This window comes from Lepidochelys olivacea (assembly GCF_965140295.1).
Source record: "Lepidochelys olivacea isolate rLepOli2 genome assembly, chromosome: 1".
Lineage (NCBI taxonomy): Eukaryota > Metazoa > Chordata > Testudines > Cheloniidae > Lepidochelys > Lepidochelys olivacea.
The window spans coordinates 250,116,520-250,132,912 of NC_140411.1; the positions used below are offsets into that span (position 1 = coordinate 250,116,520).

General features: G+C 42.7%; 1 protein-coding gene across 1 annotated transcript in view; it reads left to right on the plus strand.

Annotated features, from left to right (window-relative positions):
* KDM7A (lysine demethylase 7A) overlaps positions 1 to 16,393 on the plus strand; it is an 89,415-nt gene that overhangs the window by 39,318 nt on the left and 33,704 nt on the right. Inside the window, exons 5-9 of the mRNA XM_084649980.1 lie at positions 5,361 to 5,502; positions 5,775 to 5,961; positions 6,570 to 6,732; positions 8,352 to 8,439; positions 10,200 to 10,306. Coding sequence (XP_084506106.1) covers positions 5,361 to 5,502; positions 5,775 to 5,961; positions 6,570 to 6,732; positions 8,352 to 8,439; positions 10,200 to 10,306 — 687 coding nt within the window. The remainder of the gene's footprint in view (positions 1 to 5,360; positions 5,503 to 5,774; positions 5,962 to 6,569; positions 6,733 to 8,351; positions 8,440 to 10,199; positions 10,307 to 16,393) is intronic.

The window sequence follows — 16,393 nt, forward strand, 5'->3', positions numbered from 1 at the left end:
GATTCCAATAGAATCATCTCTTTTTTTGTTCTTTTGATAGTATGTTGAAATGCACTACAAACAGGATTTCTGTGCTTATCCGTATTTTAAGACTCGGCTAGAATACACTCTGTGCAGTATTCTGAATGACCTGACTATATGCTGATTACTCAGTCTCCTTATTAATTGCTCATGGTTGCTCGGAAGAATAGCTGGCATTTCAACAATTCTGTGACTTTATTTTGGAAGTCTGGCTATTCCAGGGCAGAAGATAATTCCCTCCCACCCCCCCACTTCCACACACTCAGATTGGCACATCAGTTTCCATGGCTCTTTTTCAAGGAGTGTCCCTGTGTGTGCTCCACTTTAGGTGAATGTGTGTGTCTACGCCAGTGATTGCTGAATTTCAGTGGCAGTGCCTGTTTGGGTCACAAATGTGCTCTCCCTGTTTCGGGCCGCTCGTGGTGGCTACATAGCGCTATGCAACCAAACCGCCCTCAATTGCTTCTCATCTGTTCTTGACCTGAGACGGAGCCATGGTAGCGCCTCTTTGCTTGCTTCATGTTTACCTCTTAGAGTTAGTGTTGGCTAACTACCCTCGTCTCTCATTGTTTATTTTCTTTCTTCTTTATTTTCACCCTTATAGTATAGTGTGCCTTTAACCTTCTTCACCTGGGGGAAGGCTACTGACGGGCATGCCCGGATCCTTGCGATTTAAATTTATTCTTGCTAGGAGGCAATCCTGGTCAGTGATGGGCATTCTCAGTGTGTCCGATGTCTGGGCGAGACACACATACCTCAGAAGTGCCACCATTGCCACAACCTCAAGGCTCACACCAGAAAATCAAGGGACTTAAGTTGAAACTTATCCTGATGGAAAAGACTCTGCACTTGGTTTCTGACTCCCTGACCCTTTTGCACCCTGAACACCAGTCTCTGCCATCCCAGTGACAGCCTCTGGCAGAGATTACCCACCACCCTCAAAGAGGAAGTCCTCAAAAAAGGTGGACAAAAAGCAGGCCACAACTTCCCCTACTAGGGAACCAGCTAAAAAGAAACACCCTCCCGGCTCATTCAACACTCTTGGTACTGACCACAGTCCAGCTGAGCCCCTCCGACTGACTGGGATCCTCCAATACTGCTGGTACCGTGAAAGGACCCTAAGAGGGCGGCCTCTGAGAGGAGTGGCAAAGAGAAGCTTACCTCCTCCTCCACGGTTCTGATGGAGCCGCTTAAATGTGTGGCACTGGGCAGCTTAGCATTGCTGTAGTCTGTTGTGCCACCTACCAATCACCTACTGCATAGCACAGCCAGATCAGAACCAACAACTGCTACAACTTCAGCGGCACCACCACCAACGTCCTCCTTGGTAACTGATGCTTGTGGTACTGCAACAATTCCTTTTCCACAAGGTCCTTCCAATGTCTGCAACACCGGAATCTCCCCTTCTTGGTACTGATATTACTCTGGCATATGTGGTACAGTGCCAGTCTACACCCATATCCAGATAGGCCCCTCCTTCCTCAAGTGAGGAGGAGGACAATTAGGAAGGGAACATTTTACTTCTCATCCATTCAGACAACCACCAGACCAGGTCAATTGGGAACAACCCACATTTCACCCCAGGGGTAACACCCATTGGTGGTATGGACATACATGGATGCTGCCACCAATGCCACTCACTCTGAAATTCAGGCTGAGATGCTCCCCATTCTCAGTACGTGGACCCTCTGAGCCTCCGGAGAAGACTTCTGAAGAGCAAGAGGAGACTTTTTTTAATTGGGAAGTCACCTTACCGACCGATATCTCTTCATCCTCTCTGGACGAAGTAGTCATGCTTCCTCCACCCCCAACAGCTGATGACTTTAGACAATTCCAGGAGCTATTTAAAAGGATTGCTTACTCTCTCAGGATACCCTTGGAAGAGGTTGCAGAGTCTCAGCACAAGGTGTTGGACATTTTACAAACACCAACCTCATCGAAGATTGCGATCCCCATAAATGAGGCACTCATGGATCCACCCAGATAATCTGGCAGGCCCCCCGCAACGATACCACCCACTTGTCAGAGACAGGAAGTACGACCCTTCTGGATTTTTTTTTGTTTTCATCTCCCTCCGCGCTGCCGCCCCCCCCCCCCCGGGCTTGTTATGGTATAGGCTGTGAACAAACGGAACAGACAAAATCAGTTCCAGAACCACCTCATACGATCAAGACTGGAATCGGTTAGACCTCTTTGGGTGTAAGGCCTATTAGTCAGCGACTCTGCAATTCAGAATTGCCAATTACGGTGCACTGATGGCCAAATATAATCTCATACATTATTCTAAGATGTCTGAGTTTATTGATTATGTCCCTGGTGATAAAAAAAAAAGAAAAATTCAAAGCAGTCATCTCGGAGGGCCATCTTCTTGCATGGACAGCTTTACAAGTGTCGTTGGATGCAGCAGACACAGCCGCATAATCTGTTGTTAGTGATTGTTATGCCTCAGGCTTTGTGGCTTCACCTCTCTGGGTTTCTGAAAGAGTAGTATAGTCTACTATTGAGGATCTTCCCTTTGAGGGCCCGAAGTTGTTTGCAGCCAAGACTGATGACTTTCCCCATACCCTAAAAGATTGCAGGGCAACTCTTTTTTGGTCTTTTGGCATTTACATACCTGCACAAAGAAGGAAGCCAGGAAAATACCACTCAGTACAACGAACAAGGCCATATGTCCAACCATAGGGACAATCTGACCCACAAAAACATAGATGCCTACAGGTAGTAGACCATTCCTATCTCCACCATCGACATCCCAGTAACCTCCCTTGAAAGAGCAATTTTGAGGGTTTGATTGAGGGCCCAAGATGCCTCCTGCATTTCCAAATGCTGAAACCATCAACAACTGTCCATCCTTTCAGAGACAGTCTAATCCCATTCTACCCAGTATGGCAGACCGTCACCTTGGACAAATGGGTATTAGAAATTATCAACACTGGTTACTCAATCCCATTTACCTCCTCCCCCCTACCCAGCTTCCCTTCTTGTCCCTTTTCAGGGACCCTTTTCATGAGCACCTTCTACAACAGGAAATAAACCCACCTCCTGCACTTGGGTGCTGTAGAAGCAGTACTGACACAACACAGAGGGGAAGGGCTTTTATTCCCACTACCACTTAACTCAGAAAAAGAGCGGGGGATGGAGGTCCATTTTTGACTTAAGGAAATTCAAGTTCATGAGGGTTCAGTGGTTCAGGATGGTCACGTTAGCAACTAATAATCCAAACACTGGAACAGGGGGACTGGTTCTCAGCTCTCAACCTCCCAGATGCATATTTTCACATTACCATACATCCGTCGCACAGGAGATTTCTCAGATTTGTTCCGAGACAAGATCACTACCAGTGCAGAATGCTACCTTTCGGCCTCTCTGCGGCTTCCCAGGTGTTCTCCAACGTTCTCGAGGTGGTAGTGGCCCACCTCTGCAAGCAAGGGGTCATGATATTACCCTGCTTGGATGACTATCTACTGAAAGTCATCCCAGGAAGACACCTTAGAAGCTACTCAAAAGACTATGGCTCTCTTTTTGCAACTGGGATTACAAATAAACATGCAAAAAAATTATGTTGATATCTGTACAAAAACTAGAATTCACTGGGGCCCGCCTTGATGCACTGGAGACCAAAGCCTCATTACCACTACACAGATTTGTTATGCTAATTAACCTGGTCACCACAGCACAAACCAGCCCACAGACATCTGCCAGGACCTGCCTGCAATTATGATGTCATATGACAGCAACCATATTTGTTGCACAGCATGCCAAGCTACATATGCATTGTCTTCAGGGTTGGCGCAGGACAGTATATGTACCGCACAGACACAGCCTGAACAAATGTCTCACAGTGCCACTCAAAGTCAAAACTTCTCTACATGGTGGACTTGACCTCACAATATGCATGTCAGAGTTCCCTTCATGCAAGCCTCTCTGTCAATGATATTTACAATGGACACATCTCTTAAGTTGGGGAGCACACTTGCACAGCCACGCAGTCCAGGACAGGGAGTACCCCTCAGAGTCAACATTACACATCAACCTCCTGGAACTACGAGCAGTCCGCAACGCATGTCCATGCTTTTTACCTCTGATCAGAACAAAACCATAAAGGTACTATAGACAATATTGCTTGCATGTTTTACATAAACTGTCAAGGGAGAGCAAGGTCACGCTCCCTTTGCAGCAAAGCACAGAGATTATGGAACTGGTGCATCCATTACAACATCAACATATGAGGTACCTATCTACCAGGATGTCAGAACACCACAGTGGATTCACTAAGCAGAAAATTTTCTTAGGAGTGGGAAATAAACACCTTGGTCCTACAGAATATATTCAGATGTTGGAATTTCCTATATGTAGACCTTTTTGCTACAGCCCAGAATTCTGAGTGTCTGCAGTTTTGCTCAAGAGCAGGATTGGGGCACCGATCTATGGGCTCTGCTTTCCTCATCAAATGGGATGCTCCTCTCCTGTATATGTGTCCTCCTACTCCTCCGGTATCAAGGGTGATATACAAGATAAAAGCCAAACAATCCAGAGTCATCTGTGTGACAAGTGGGAGAACTAGGGACTCTCATGGCATACCCCCTATATACAGTCTTCTTCAAAGACAAGGTTCCTTTAAGACCACATTCCACATTGCTACCTAAAATACCTTCCTCATTCTACTTGAACCAACCTATTCGCCTTCCATCATCCTTCCCTAAACCTCATGAGAACAAACAAGAGAAGGTGATCCACACTCTAGATGTTAGATGGCCATTAGCATTCTATCTTGAAAGGACTAAACCCTAAACATAGACACAGGACCAAATCCCGCAGAGAATTAAGCCTATGACTGACTTTATGCATGCAAGAAGTCCAGTAGGATTACTCCATGCTTAGTTATTCATATGCTTAAACCTTTGGTGGATCAGGGCTATAAGCTTCATTATTTGCTTGTAGAAAATGTTGTAGTGATAAGTACTCAGATACTGTGGTGTTGACTACTGTAGAAATACATATACAAATAAATGTATTCTTGATAACTTCCTCCTACCCTCTCTTCCTTACGATGACAGAAGCCACAAAACCAAGCATATGAACTAGCCACAGTCATGTTAGGTTCCTCCTTTTCCTTTTGGTTAACCACCAAAGTGGTGACTTATTTTTAGATAAGGTTCAGTTATATTATTAAGTAACAGTAACAAATTATATCTAGATAAGATCTTGGTTTACTCTTGTCCCTCTTTGTTTTGGGGAGGGTTGGGTAGTGGAGTTTTTGTGTAGAAATGGATTGTCCTATCTTGCAGAAAATATTAAACATACGTCTTGTTAAAATGTTAATTTTCTTATTTTTACAGGTGGCGACAAAGTGATAGATGTAATCGATGTGGCAAGGCAGGCAGACAGTAAAATGAAGCTTCATAATTATATTAAGTATTTCATGAATTCTGATCGACCAAAAGTGTTAAATGTGATCAGTCTGGAGTTTTCAGACACAAAGTGAGTAATTGACTTTGAGACAACTTGACTTGGTCTCCTTTGAAATAGAGAGTAGATTTTGCTAAAACAAAGGGTAAATGTAGAAGTATAATAATACTCTAAAACAAATGAAATGGTCTCTAGTAGACTATTTTGTGTTGGGATTTGGGGACAGTATGGAATCATATAGAAGTAAACATTTTTACAATTTGATGGACATTTAGGGAAGGTAAACATTTAAAGATGTCTCTCATCATTACTTGCACTTACCCATCATTTACTTACTTTTTAAGGATGTCTGAATTGGTGGAAGTCCCTGACATTGCCACAAAGCTTTCGTGGGTGGAAAACTACTGGCCAGATGACTCTGTCTTCCCCAAGCCTTTTGTTCAGAAATATTGCTTGATGGGAGTTCAGGACAGCTACACTGATTTTCATATTGATTTTGGGGGCACGTCAGTCTGGTACCATGTTCTGTGGGTAAGAAGGTCCTTGCTCCCTGAATGCTTGAAAATGATTTTGTCCTGTGTATATCTTCTTTCCACAAAAGAAACCTGTGTTCATGGATTTCCTCATGCATTTTAAATGAAATTGTTAATCTGAGAAGGGGGCAGAGGAGGATTACTGACTGTGCACTGTTGTTCAGTCCTCTGTACAAGTTGACCCACTAGAATGAAAATGCCAATCTGCACTTTCTGGCAGAGAGGTGGACGCGATCCCTGAGCGTTTTGTAGGAGAAGATGAATGAAATGACAAACTGAATTTTTCTTAAATGTTAGCTCACACTGCTTTCTGAATTGCAGCAACCATGTAGCTGAGGATGACTGGACATAACTTCCACCAGAACTAATAAATTATTCCTTAATGTGGCACTTTCCTTGTCCCAAAACCCCAAAAGGGTGGAATGTACTACATGGTTAGCTTCTGGTAGACCAAAGAGTGACACAGAGGGTTGGAAAACCTAGGAGACTCACACGGAAGTACAGGATATTACTATTAGATAACAGGGCTTGCCTGACAATAATACTGTTCATGTAAATGATTCAAAAGTTATACCATACCTCATATGGGATATTTTTTGTGTACAGGGTGAGAAGATCTTCTACTTGATCAAACCTACTGATGAAAATCTGTCTCTCTATGAATCTTGGAGTTCCTCTGTCACCCAGAGTGAAGTGTATTTTGGGGATAAGGTAGACAAATGTTATAAATGCGTGGTGAAACAAGGACATACCTTATTTGTTCCTACAGGTAAGATTTTACCTCCTTCCCCCTCTCTCCCCCAGCATTTTTTGCACTTATATTGTATCACCAGCAAATTCAGGATATCAAGATATGTATTAAATTATCATTTTTAGAAATATCGTAAAGTTTGAAGAAGAAATTGTCTGTCTTAAAAATACTTGGAATTGGTACCCAAACAGAGCAAAATATCAGCCCTTTAAAATGTTTAACTAGTTGGAAAGTTTCTTAAGAAATTGACTTGGGTTTTTGTTACTTGATTCATAGTAGTAATGTTTAAGGAGAAAAAGACAAGATTAGAGCTTGATAACTTTCTAGCATGGATAGGGATTTGCCAGCTGTTTCTGCAGCAAAACATTTAAAACATATTTCCTGTTATGTGGCGTCCAGTCACTTCTAATATTTCTAAGGACATGCAACATTTTGGCCATTACTGTCTCTCTGACCAGGTACAAATGGACATTTCCTGTGATTGTTAGGTGGCCTCCAAAATATGTTCACAAATGGAGTTGTAATTCAAATTTAATCTTGCTTTTGGACAAGTAGTGCTTAATGGGTATGTTCTAGGTCATCACTTAAACATAGTTCAAGAAACCATTCTTGAACAAGGAGCAAATAACAGATATGAACTTCAAAGCCTGAAATTAGAAGTTGCTCACAGATAAGTACTAGGGGAGATTAAACGGTTTGGCTAATATTTAGCAGCAGGTCTGGGTACAGTTGACTGAACTTTTGCTGAATTGATTCTACCAGTAATATACATCTATAGAGTTGAATGGTTTGGGAAGAGGAAAATGAGTTTATGCTATTTACCTGAATTAAAGCTGTTGAAGGCAAACTTAAACTATATCCACTTTTAAGTAAGAAGCCAACAGATATATACTTTTGTGTGCATATTTGAAGTTATTTGAGTTTCAGTAGTAGCTGGGTAGAGACGTACAATATTATTGGCCTGTGCTCATCATGTTAAATTGTGGTGTTATGAGAACAATCTTCCAATTACATGACAAATTAGTAGTGTAAGAGTAATTATTATTCTTGGTTTTAATTTGATCATAGTTTCATTGGGCTATTATATAATGGCTACGATTTAGGATAATTAGTGGAAGTACCTTCTAATTCTTTTCTGAATAACTTAAATAGGGCTATAATTTCTTGTTAGATAAAACATTCAGACAGAAATATTTGTTTGTTACAAGTAACACCTAAGATTACAGTGAACTGAAAGATTAGAGGGTTTTTTCTTTTTCTTTTGATTACTTTGAGTAGAGTCTGTTTCATGAAAGTCAATTTCCTTGGGTTTGTGGGTTTTTCACTTACCAAATGGGGGGAGGGGCGCAGAGGGAGAGAAAATGTTTTGTTTTTTTTTAATAGAAATGTGGTTTTAAAACCATAAAGGCCTTGAATAGGTGTAACTTCTTTAACTACTATTAATTTAAAAAAAAAAAAACACAAACAGACCTAGATTTCAGATTGATAATGTCCCTTTAACTTGTATTTTTCTGAAATGCAAATGGTAACTCTCTGGCCTTGTATACACACAGAATTGATATTGTTGTGCCCACACCCAGGTACAATATTTTGTAGTGTAGAGGTATATTAAGTTTCATGGTTTTTTGTCAATTCAGGCTGGATTCATGCTGTGCTCACATCTCAGGACTGTATGGCTTTTGGAGGAAACTTTTTGCACAACCTCAATATTGGCATGCAGCTCAGGTTAGTTTCATCTGTCTGTTTTGACTATACCTTTTTCCTCCACAAGCAGGACATCCTTCTATTTAATAGATAGTTTTCATCATGCTTGTTAAATGGGATTAAATGGAGACAGGCTCTGGTAATGCACATTGCTGACTTTTTTTAGTTAGATTGTGCCAGAAGCAGACTTTGATCTGTTTCACTTCAACAAGAATAGTCTCCAATGTGTGGTCTGCACAAATTTAATTCCATTCTAAAATGAAACAAGCTCTACTTTGGAGATTAGTATAAAAAAAAAGTTGCTAAAACTGGTCAAGCTCAGGTGTGAAATCCTGAGATGGAAGGAGCAACCTTCAGTCAGGATTGCTGTCAGGACAGCTATATTAATTGTTGTCCAAGATGTGGAGCTGTATTCTAAACATACTGTTTTATTTGTTACAGTGGAATCCCAATTAAATCCCATCTATTAAAAGATTACACATTGGTTTTGTATCCTAGTTTTATGAAGTCCAACTTTATTTTTGCAAGTGCAGCATGTGATGGGTTGGATCACAGAAACCCCCTTGGGGCTGCCAACTGATGTGTCAAGACTACTTCTGCCCCTGCTTTCCCTGCCCTCCCAGCTTGGGACTTCAGTGCCCAGCCTGGTTTGAGCCAGACCCACTAGGCTGCTGCAAACCCAGACCCCAGGTCTGAACCACGTCCTCTAACAGCGGTAGGCTTAAACTGAAAGCAGCTTAAGAAGTGTTCCTGTCTTTAACACTCAGAAGCTCAACTCCCAATGGAAGTAGGATTTATTTGGTTCCAGGTAGTAACAGACAGAACAAAGTGAATTACCAAGCAAAATAAAATAGAACATGCAAGTCTGTCTAAGAAAACTGAATACAGACAAAATCTCACCCTCAGTGGTGTTCCAGTAAAGTTCCTTTTACAGACTAGTCTCCTTCTAGTCTGGGTCCAGCAATCACTCACACCCCCTGTAGTTACCGTCCTTTGTTCCAGTTTCTTTCAGGTATCCTTGGTGGTGGGGAGGCTCTCTGGAGCCAGCTGAAGACAAAATGGAGGGGTCTCCCATGGGCTTAAATAGACTTTCTCTTATGGGTGGAGACCCCTTCCTCTTTCCTATGCAAAGTCCAGCTCCAGGATGGAATTTTGGAGTCACATGGGCAAGTCACATGTCCATGCATGACTCAGTTTTTACAGGCAGCAGCCATTGCTTACCTGCTACCTTGAACATCCTCATGCACACTTCTTATGTGGATTGGAGCCTTCTAAGATCCATTGTCCCTTAAGTGCTTCTTGATTGGGCACTTAATTTGCATATTCCTTTCTCAAGAAGCTGACCAAATGCTTTACAAAGGCTACTTAAAAATCAAGCCAGTACACAGCCAATATTCATAACTTTGAATACAAAAATGATACATGCCTACAAATAGGATTAATACGTTCAATAGATCATAACCTTTACAGAGATATGTTCCATGGCATATGTAGCATAAAACGTATTCTAATTATGTCATATATACATAAGCATATTTCCATAAAGCCTTATGGGGGGCACCGTCACACAGCAGTCTGACTTGATAGTCAGAGATTGGATAAGATCATAGTTCAGTCTTGTCCAAATGTCGTCTTGTTGGGGTTTGAGTATGTGGAACTTGATTTGTTTTGTTTATCATGGCCTGTTGGTTTTCTTTTTCTGAACATTGTGCGAGTTGGATATTGCACTGATTAATTCTAAAATGTACACATATAGTAATCTTTCTAAATTATTTGTTTAGGTGTTATGAAATGGAGAAAAGGCTAAAAACCCCAGATCTTTTCAAATTCCCTTTCTTTGAAGCCATCTGTTGGTTTGTGGCCAAAAACTTACTGGAAACTTTGAAAGGTAACTAATTTCGTGTTTTAATAAGATTTTGAGCATCTTGGCTTTCTTTCACACTGGGAAGGTCATGGTCTCCATCTCATGACAAATACGTAATCTGGGGAAGTCGGGTGAGCTGGGGAACATAGTTTTTGTGTGGCTTGAGTTCCTAACTGGGAAAAGCTTGTATAATTTGTTTACCAAAATCTGTTCTTTTTGATTTTGCAAATGCTGCAGTGTTCTTCATCTAATCATTTTTGCTTTCAGTAAATGGTAAATCCGAATATTGATGTGAAGAATGACTAACAGTAGAACTCAGCCTAGGTGTATAAATTGATTACTCTGGTATTTTTTTTTTTTAGCATTTGAAGTGAAAATCAATGTTAGGTTTTTTTTTCAGATGCCAACAGCATAATTGGCCTGTGAAAATAAATTTCTCTAAACAGTATTAAGTTTTAAGTTTGGACACACTGGGTATCTAAAATCCTGGGACAATACAATCTTACTGGGAAGGTTAAATCTAACGTAGTATTAGTTCCTCCCTGAGAGAAGGGACCATGGTAAGCCTGATGGTTGTAAAATGTTTCCAGCTCCTCTAGCTCAACTCTAAATGAGATATCTTCCAAAGATATTGAGCATTTAAGATACATAACATCATGCATTATGTATCTCTGTAAGACTCTTCCTATTGTTTGTCTTGGTGAGTTTCTTGATTCAGTTTGATCAAAGAGACTCCTTCAAGAGATCAGGGTTTCACATTATCATCTTGAAGTGTTTATATGTCGTAACTAAGTGTTTGAGAAGAAATTCTTGATCCAGTGTAACCCTCTTTAAAGAGCTCAAGTAACTTACATGGGATATTGTTTCTGGTGATCGTCTCTTTGCCTTGTAGAAGCAGTAAACTCCACTTTTAGTGTAGCAGCCGTGTTAGTCTGTATTTGCAAAAAGAAAAGGAGTACTTGTGGCACCTTAGAGACTAACAAATTTATTGAGCATAAGCTTTCGTGAGCTACAGCTCACTTCATCGGATGCTGTAGCTCATGAAAGCTTATGCTCAAATAAATTTTAGTCTCTAAGGTGCCACAAATACTCCTTTTCTTTTTCCACTTTTAGTGACACAGCCAGCACAAATTCATTTTAAAAGTTTTTTTTGCTTTCTTTCTTCATAAGGTGTCACTTTTACGAAGTCCATTCTTTTCATTTATTCCCTTCCGTTGACATTTTCCCCTTTCATGGGAATCTTTTGCTCATGTCCTCAAAATTGATTCACCCTTCTTGAACTTCAGCTTTGACTGGCCCTTATGCTAAACTGTAAAGTTTTTCAAAAGCACCTAAATGATTTAGGAGCCTAAGCCCATTGAAAGGCAGTGGGATTTAGGGTTCTCAATTATGTCTGTTCTTTTGAAAATTTTCCCAAGCTCTCGTCCCCATTAGATGACACAGTATCCTCACAATACTTTGTGGACTGCAAGATTGAAAGAGGTTTTTAAGAGGAGCCTTGAATCCTCCTCCAGTACTTTATATGCTGAAGTAGCATTTGTTGTCAACTCATATGGCCCTATCAATCAATCAATACTCTTTAAAAAAAACAAAACCTACTACAATTGGAAAGAGTGATGCTAAGAAAAAGCTTCCTTCTGTCAGGAGGATATTAGGCTGTATCTGCAGTGCTTCTTATGACATCAGTTCTCTGGCAGGTCAGTCTGTCTTTAACACCCTAGCACAAGTAAATGTGTGACTGCGGGTTTTGGTTCACCTCTTCCAAGCGAAACCCTCTTCAGGCTCCCTATTGAGGGTGAATTATTTTGAGTCTGTAGAAGATTTTTGAAAGATATGTTAGTCCTTAGATTTAACTAAATCTATCTAGAAATGCTAGGGGAGCTTCATTCATTTTGCTACAGTTGGAATTTCCAGTCATCCTGGAAATCAGTCTTCCTTTCATGCCATTGGGGTTAGGACATTCTCCTACCCCACCCGAGGGGCTGTCTCAGATAGACCTACTCCACAGACAAATCCTTCTTACCCAGGATCATCTTCTCTAAGAGACTCAAGAACATCTTTAAAACCTGACCCACTACCATGTCAAACAAAGGTTTCTTCAAAGATTTAAAAAATCCCAATCTACTAACTTTCCTGGTTTCCCCTCTCAAGACCTAGTGAAAAGAAACATTATCTTGAACAGTATCACAAAAGCTTTTTCCCTTGAGACAATCACCCATTCAGTCAGAATAGAGGCTTTAGTTTCTGCTCCTGATTCTTTGTGGTAATTAAAAACAAAAAAAAAAAAGTGGGGGGTGGTTGTGGATGGTGGGGGTGAGGGAGCTTTTATCTGACCCTGGGCCTGTCTATCCTCTGAAAGTATGTGTACATAACCTGCAACAGAAAGCCTTCCAGCCTGGGTCGACAGACTCAGGCTAGCGGAGTTCATGCTGGCACTCTAAAAATAGCTGTGTAGATAACACTTTGAAGTTGGGGCTCAGGTTAGAGCTTAGGCTCTGAAGCCTAGGGAGGTGAGAGGGCTGAGTCTGATGATCTGGACTGATGGCAGTGCTCAAGTCTCCATTCAGGGTAGAAACTCTTGCCCTTCTGATCCAAGAGACAGAACTCAGGATTTCTCATTTCCTAGACCTCCTTGGTCCTCTGTGTAGTGGAGATCAGATCACAAGGACTGCATCTGCACTTTCCTGATCAGTTGCACATTACTGGCTGCCTCCACCTTCCACCCAGTTCTTTTGTGACTGTCAGACAGGAAGCTCCCTGAAGGAGTTATGACTGGGGTCCTGTGGGTGATTGCTGCTCAACTCTACTTTGGTCTGTAATCAGACTTCCACTCCTTTGCCTTCCCATTTTCTAGTCAATCTTTTACTAATTATTATAGCACCCCAAAGCCTGGTATCTGCTTTACATTGTAAATAAAGGACTAGGTCCCTGCCCAAAAACACCTATAATTCTTGACATTTTTTCTGTTGAAGCTTTGATGTAATCAACTGCTGTAATTTATCCTGGAAGCAAAAGTGAGAGTCAAGGCCCTGTGTTTTGAGGACTAGGAATCTGTTTTGATGCTGCTTTTTTCAACACAGTCCAAGATTCCTGCTGAATTCTACTAGCTCAGTTTTGCCTACTACATGCAGGATGTCTGTGCCATCTACATTGAAGCCAAGGTATTAAAAATGTGTCCTCACTTCAGCCCCATAGTGGTTGTCATTTCACTTGGCTGCAGCTCATATGACATTGCCTAAGCAAAAACACCAACTCCAGGAGACACGACCTTCCCTGACTTCCCCCCTCCTCTCCAGACTTACGACATTCCTCCCTTTCTCCCCTGAGGACAGTACCTCCCTTCCCCAGCGACTAGGAGGAAGAGGGCTCCATCGCGCCTTCTTATTCCAGACAGGAACAAACAACTTCATCTAGATACCTTCACTATGTACAACCCTGATATGGACCACTGTGGATGCAATCCCGCGTTCTGCTCCCCCCACATTGGCCATATTGGGTCCCTTGGGCAACATACAGGGCACAATTTGGGAAGCCTTCCATGGTGCAGAACCAGAGACCTGCACCTTTGCCTTCTCCATCAGTCTCTCACCCACCAGAGATTGAACCTCTCCTGGTACTGGACGAGGAGGAAGAACACGAGGACAAAGCTCCACCAGGACTACATTTCTCTTCTTCCCCTGATAAGGCTGTCATGCCCCCATTTCCTACTGCTGCTGATGACTTCAGGCACTTCCAGGAATTATTTCTCAGGATTGCAGTCTCCCCCTAGATTCCTCTGGAAGAAGTGAAAGATCAGCAACATAAACTACACTACTCAATATCCTGCACACACCTTCCTCTGCAAAAATTGTCCTACCTATCAGAGAGACTCGATCCCACGAAAGTGCTCTGGCAGACTCTGGTGTCCATCCCTCTGAACCGCAAATGGCAGACAAAAAATATTATGTTCCCACAAAAGAGATGAGATTTCTTTTCTCACATCCCACTCCCAATTCCCTAGTTAATGGGGTATAAGAAAAAAGACAGCAATATCAACCTTGATCTACCCATCAGGACAGAGACCTGAAGCGATTAGATTTATTTGGACGCAAGGCTTATTCATCTGCCATATTCCAATTTCACATTTTGAATTACGAGGCTCTTATGGCCAAGTACAACTACCTCAGCTACTCCAAGGTAGAGGAACTCCGCCAAGACCTGCCTGAAACCAAGAAAGAACAATACCAGGCACGTATATCTGAGGGACACCTCGTGGCCCATATAGCCCTACAAGCTTCTTTAGACTCTGTGGATACTGCCGCGTGCACCATCGCAACTGCTGTAGTCCTGAAGCAGGCATCATGGCTACACCTCTCAGGCTTTCCTAAGGAGGTGCAAACCACAATAGAAGACTTACCCTTTGAGGGCCCCAAATTATTCGCAGCGCATACGGATTACTCCCTACACTCCCTTAAAGACTCCCTAGCTACTCTCCGCTCTCAACATTTACACACTTGTGCTGAGGAGATGTCCAGGGGAAGTGTCATCTTCTCCTGCAATCCCAACCACTGCAGTACGCTCCCCAGCTGAAGTATGACACTCAGCACCAACAACAAAAGCCCCCTACGAAACGCAGACAGGCCACTCCTCAAGGGGCTACCTCTCACAAACCTCCAGCCAAGCAACAATTTTGAAGGTGTGATTGAAGCGCCCAAGAAGCCTCCCCCTGTGCCAGTCATACCAACCATCTTCAACATCCCATTAGTTTGGCAACTGTTTAGCTCCGTTCTTTCCAACATAGAGCCTAATCACCTCGGATAAGTGAGTTCTAGAAATTGTTGGAAAGGATATTCCATCCCTCTTCAGGGACCCCTTTTATGGACCCCTTCTACAAGAAGAAATAAATCCTCTTCTGCAACTGGGAGCCATAGAGCTGGTCCCTTCCCAACACAGAGGACAGGGTTTCTGCTCCCTTTATTCCTGGCCCAGAAGAAATCCGGTGGCTGGCGACTGATCCTGGTCTTTGAAACCTAAACAAGTTTGTCAAACTGCAGCGCTTCAAGATGTTTACCCCCTCCACCATTATCCCAGCACTGGAACATGAGGACTAGTTCTCCGCCCTTGACTTCCAAGACTTATTTTTCCATATCGCAGTACGCTCTGCCCACAGACAGTTTCTCCGATTCACCACGGGCACCGCCCTCTATCAGTACAAGGTAATGTCTTTTGGACTGTTGACGGCCCTTTGTGTAGTCTCCAAAATTCTTGCAGTAGTCGCTGCCTACCTAAGGAAATAAGGCGTTGTCATACTTAGACTGTCTTCTCAAGGCCCCACCTGAAACGGAGGCTCTTCGCACCATCCAGGTGACAATGGACCTTTTTATGAATCTAGGCCTTTGTGTGAACCTAGAGAAGTCTACTTGAATGCCAGTACAACATCTGGAGTTCATTGGTGCACAATTATATGCCATAAAAGCCGGAGCCTTCCTTCTAACTCTCAGATTCTCAACTATAGTGGATCTTGTATCCAAAGTCCAAGCCTGCCCCCAGATCTCTGCCAGGACTTGTCTCTTGTACTTGGCCACATGGCAGCCGCCACTTTTGTGGTAAAGCATGCACGGTTACATATGCAGTGTTTTCAGGCATGGCTCTGTACAGTATATGTCCCTCACAGACGCAGCCTCCACAAACTTTTATCCATGCTGATGAGAGTCAAGGACTCACTACTCTGATGCACACAGTCCAAGAACATCTTTGTCAGGGATCCTTTCTTCCAACCAGCGCTGACGATGATTCTAACAACCAATGCCTCTCTAAACAGCTGGGGAGCATACCTTCACAATCATACAGTGCAGGACAGATGGTCCTTAATCGAATCCACCCTACAGCTCAACCTCCTAGAGCCAGAGGTGAAAGTAAGCCGATCCGGTCCAGCATATCGGTAAGAGCCAGTACACAGCTGACTGTATCGGCAGTGCCGCTGATGAGGAGGGCCAAAAGGGGTGGCTTCCCCGGGGCCTGGCAGTTTAAAAGTGCCTGGGGTGCCCGGCAGTGGCCGGAGCCCCAGGCCCTTTAAATTGCAGCAGGGAGCCCCTGAGCTCCCAGCTGTCGCTACTGCCACCAGTTGTTGCT